Genomic DNA, 5,106 nt, shown 5'->3' with positions numbered 1-5,106 from the left:
CAAAAAGTCATAGCTGAGACTATGTGCATGATTATGCTGTGTTATTCTACTTGATAAAACACACTGCAGCGAGATTATGCGTGCAATAAAACTAGAACAGCTGCGTCCGTGTGACTGTGTCGCAATTACGCATGTCAAAGAGCAGGGCCTCGCATTTCAAGTTCGCACGGGGCCTCGCACCCCCTCTGCGACGGCCCTGGATGCAGGACACGTCTAACAGCTCATTCTGAAGTCTTTACCGAACCTAAGCAGGGCAGCAGAGGAGCTAACGAGAAAAAAAAAAAAAAAGGAGTTCAGATCCCAGGACGCCGATGCTTCAAACTCTGAGCAACTCAGCATGAAACTGCATCACCAACACCATCGAGTCTCCACGACGTCATCTCGTATGTCTGCAAACTGGAGGCGATTGTGTTGTTGTGGAGGAAGATTTAGACAAGCTCAGGTCCATTCAAATTTTAAAAGATCTTATCCAGGGTTACTCCAACTGTTGTATAAATAGAACAACTGCAAGCTATGTAGGCCTACTGGAGGGAAATTAATGTCTCAGCTCGGACGAGCTCCGGTCCCCGAGGTCTACCTCCAAAGTGGAAAAGACCGGAAATAATTCATAATAAAAGAAACTCTATCAGATCTACAGTTGCAGGGATTTCACACTCACAAGAGTCCAGATTAGAGAAGGTAACAGGATGACCTGCTGCGTCTGCAGGGATTACACAGGTCGGCCTCCTCCCTGCTGCTGTTTTCACTCAATTCTAACAGCAGGAGTCAGAGAGACGAACATCTGACAGCCCGGATCATTCCTCTCGCTTTGGTGTTCGTCTGTTTGAACGTGTGATGCAGGCCTTCGGGGACAACAACATCTCAGAGCGTGGCGACATTAAGGGTGTGTGATTTGATTTGGATTGTGACGCAATGAGGCAGAACGATCATATTCAGCCTGCGGGCCGTGCAGGAAGCAAACGGAGGATTTTAATCAAAATGCAATGAAACCTTTCTTTAAATATTTCACAGCCTCTGGACAGCGAAGAACAAATATTTAGAAAACTGGAAAAAACATCTTCTGGAACGGCTCCATAAATACATAAAAGACAAAAAAGTGTGAGCATTATTTTTTACAGTTACAGTTTTTCATTTTTTATTTTTAGTTGAAGATTTCAGCTCTAGTTTTATTCCTTCAGACTCCTCCAGACTTTGTTAACTTGCTCAGATTTGTTCAGTTTTCTGGTCTCTGTGTTCCTAAATATGTAAATATGCTACATAGTTAAATTTGTTGTTTGCACCGGGTGTTTTATTTTGAAAATCAACCACATTTTGCGCCTGACTTCCACAGATGCACGAAGATGTTGAACATCCACATCTCCGCCATGACAGTTTGTGTGATTGTCTGGCTCTGAGTCAACCAGCTGAATATTAGAAGTTTTTCTGTCAGTGTGCAACAGAGACTTCAACGCAGGCTGAGATGGGTGAATGCAGGGAGTTCATTTAGAGACATGTTCAATGAAAACATGAAGACTTGTAGTCTGTGTAATAAATCCTCTTTATTGACTGAGACACAAACTAAATGTTGTTTCTTCATTGAATCTCACATATGTACAAGAAAAGAATGAATCATCTCCTTATTGATTCTGATCATACAAACTAAAGTCATCATGAGCAGTGATAGCCTCCATGGCTAAACAGACACAGGAAGGAGCGCCACCTAAAGAAACTCAAACATTTACACAACCACCAATGAGAAGAGGGCAAAGTACCGCCCACAGTGTTTGATTGACAGGTGAAGAAATGCCACAACAATCAGCTGTCAGCAACAATGATGGAAACAAAACAAGCTGAAGACATGAAACACAGAATTTAACCCTTCAATGACTTCTGTCTATTTCACTTCACACAACTCAGCAGAGGATCCAGAATAAATATAAAGTCCAGCATAGAGAGGCTGAGTGAACGTGGTCTGGACTCTGTGGAGGAGAGTCATGGTTTCAGAGACGCTGTAGAAGGACAGAATACCTGCACTGTGATCCAGGTACACTCCAAATCTGGAGGACTGAGGACCTGAGACTGGAGTTTTGACTTTGTTGTAAAAAAAGTTATAACTGTTTGTGTCACAATTTAACCTCCAAGATTTGTCATTGAATCCAAATAAACATTCATATGAGCTCCCTGCTCTGCTGATATTCTTGTATGTGACTGCTACATAAACTCCATCTCCTCTCCTCTCCACCTCCCAGTAACAACGTCCAGTCAGTCTCTCTCTACTCAGGACCTGAACCCAATAAGTGAATCTGTCTGGGTGACTAGAATAAGACTGAGGTTGTTTCATTAATGTCACTTTTCTGTTCCCCTCAGATAATAACAGCTGTGTGTTTGCTGTGTTTGGATCCAGTGTGAGTTCACGTGAATATTTTAAGAACTCAGCTCTGGTCTTGGGCTCTGGTTCTGGTCCTGACAGTGAAACATGGACTTCAGTGTCTGTCAGTGAGATGTTTGTCCGTTGGTCCCTCAGAACGTCCTGTAGTTTATCTCTGAGCTCTGACACAGCAGCTGTCACATCCTCAAAGTCCCTCAGAGGACGGATATTGATGCTGGATGAGTCTGTAGATTGGCTGAGTCGTGACAGTGAGGGGTAGTTGTGTAGAAACTGGTTGTGGTCCTCTGTGTGTGAGAGCTTCTCCAGCTCAGCGTCTTTCCTCTTCAGCTCAGTGATCTCCTGCTCCAGCTTCTCCTGAAGATCTTTGACTCGACTCACTTCAGTTTCCTGCTGGGATCTGACCTGCTGCTTCACATCAGACCTTCTTTTCTCCATGAGACGGATCAGCTCAGTGAAGATCTTCTCACTGTCCTCCACTGCTTTATCAGCAGAGCCATTGATAGCCTCCACCTCCTGTTGGAGCTCCTTCACATCTTTCTCTCTGTCCTGGATTCTCTGCTGGATGTTTAGTCGACTCACCTCGAGCTCTCTCTGCCTCTCAGTCCTTTCTGCTGCAGCTGAGACTGTGTCGTGGCCTTTATGTTCATCCACAGAGCAGAGATAACAGATACACTGCTGATCAGTACGGCAGAACATCTTCATCACCTCATCATGACGAGAGCAGATGTTCTCCTGGAGCTTCTTGGAGGGCTCCACCAGCTTGTGTTTCTTTAATGGAGCTACATCATGATGAGGCTGGAGGTGTTTCTCACAGTAAGAGGCCAGACAGACCAGACAGGACTTCAGAGCTTTCAGTTTTCTCCCAGTGCAGACATCACAGGCCACATCTTCAGGTCCAGCATAGCAGTGATCAGCAGGAGCAGCTTGGAGTCCAGTCTTCTTCAGTTCCTCCACTAAAGCTGCTAACATGGTGTTTTTCTTCAGGACAGGCCTCGGTGTGAAGGTCTGCCTACACTGAGGGCAGCTGTGGATTCTCTTCTCATCCTCTCCATCCCAGAAGTTTTGAATACAGTTCATGCAGTAGCTGTGTCCACAGGGAATAGTCACCGGATCCTTCAGTAGATCCAGACAGATCGGACAAGAGAAGGTTTCCCGGTCCAGTTTATTTCCTTGCTGCGCCATTTCTCCTCTCCGCGTCGACGACTGTCTGAGTTTGACTTCCTCAGAAATGAAACTAGTTTGAGCTCTGATCTCAACAACATGCGGCCTGTCAGCTGACACGTCAGCACATGTTGGTTCCACCCATCTTCAAACTGTAGATCTGAGGGGGAGGGAACAAGGAAACATGAGCAGAGAGGAGCTGGCTGTGTTTGAGAGCAGGAAGAAGAGGGAGGGCTTATCAAGAGCTGAGTCATTCCAGGAAGAGGAGCTTGTAAATGATCTGTAGAGTTCATACACTTTGATCGCTGTGAAGAAAATAGTTCATGTTAAAGTTTCACCTGGAAATGAGTCCAAAAGAAACCAGAAGACTTTTCTAAAACACGGCTGATCTGAAGGTGAAATAAAGGTAAATCCTCCAGTCAGTGACAATCATCAGCCCAACAACCACTAATAAAGGCAATCATCCCCGTTCATGACAACTGCAACTCACCTGTTCACATTATATTAAGGCTTGAAGTTATGCAGGATTAAGAGCGTGGACACTGTGATTGACAGGTGGGTTTGTTAATCTGTTGTGTCTCATAAACATCGAGTTAATGTGTCTCCTTTTTGTCCTCCTGAGCCGTGATGACAACACATTATCTTGTCTTGACTATTGTTCTGCAAGGAAATGCTCAGTCATTGGAAAATTGAGAGTTGGTTATTTTTAAGTCTATTGTTCAGCCTTCACCTTTCACTGTGTGTGTGTGTGTGTGTGTGTGTGTGTGTGCATTCAGATCACATTCTTTAAAAGAGAATACAAACAGCGTGGCTTGCTGTTTGTGTCGCGCTGAATGAGAAACGTCAGCTCCGCGGCACAAATGAATGAACCCGGTCGTTTCTGAAAAGACACGCGGAGAAGAAGCAAACTGTTTCTGAGCCGGGGGAAGTTTTCATTTATCACGGGGAAGAATCAGAAAAGGATGTGAGACTGTATCTATTGAGGAGAAATGAATGGAGACTTTAGCTGAGGTAAGGGTTCCTGGCTGTGGTGATGAATTGGTGGGGGCTTATTATCATCGTACAGAGCTGTGATATAATCGCAGCCTTTCCATAAATCCCTGGCTGTGTCCTTGGTTTAAATTTACTATATGCTACAAGAACTTTTACTGCAGCAGAGCGACACGGGGTCGCTTTTTATTCACGGGGGATTTCTGCATGTACGAGTCAAGTGCACATGCAACATTTGGCCTGTTCATGACAACCTCTGAGCTCTTTAATTATGAATATGGTGATTTTGGTTCTAATCTGCCTCGAGCTGCAGCCAACAGACTTTTTTTTGTTCCCAGCATTGACTGGCAGGTGTATATTTCAGCAGCTGGAGGGCGGCTGGTTATTGCACCTCCATGATCCGAGATCCCCAAAGAGTCCTCAAGCAAAATGATGAACTTAAAAGTCGCTCCAACCCTCTTGAAGACATCTATAAGTTTGGAAATGCGCTTATGTGCAACTAGAGAACAGGAAAACATGACGTTGCCTCGCAGGTTGTGACTTTTCTTTAAAAGTTACAGGCGTTTTGGACCACCGGAAAAAAAAAA

The 5,106-nt window shown here is 44.7% G+C and overlaps 1 protein-coding gene across 1 annotated transcript; it reads right to left on the bottom strand.

Moving 5' to 3' along the window:
• Positions 1-1,873: 1,873 nt before the first annotated feature.
• LOC109141844 (tripartite motif-containing protein 16) lies at positions 1,874-3,550 on the bottom strand. The gene has a single exon (XM_027285465.1). It carries the CDS (start codon positions 3,548-3,550, stop codon positions 1,874-1,876), a length of 1,677 nt encoding a protein of 558 aa, XP_027141266.1.
• Between the last annotated feature and the right edge of the window lie 1,556 nt (positions 3,551-5,106).

This window comes from Larimichthys crocea, chromosome XII, assembly GCF_000972845.2.
Source record: "Larimichthys crocea isolate SSNF chromosome XII, L_crocea_2.0, whole genome shotgun sequence".
Taxonomy (NCBI): domain Eukaryota; kingdom Metazoa; phylum Chordata; class Actinopteri; family Sciaenidae; genus Larimichthys; species Larimichthys crocea.
The sequence above is the reverse complement of the archived record's forward strand: the minus strand, read 5'-3'. Positions and strand labels throughout refer to the sequence as shown.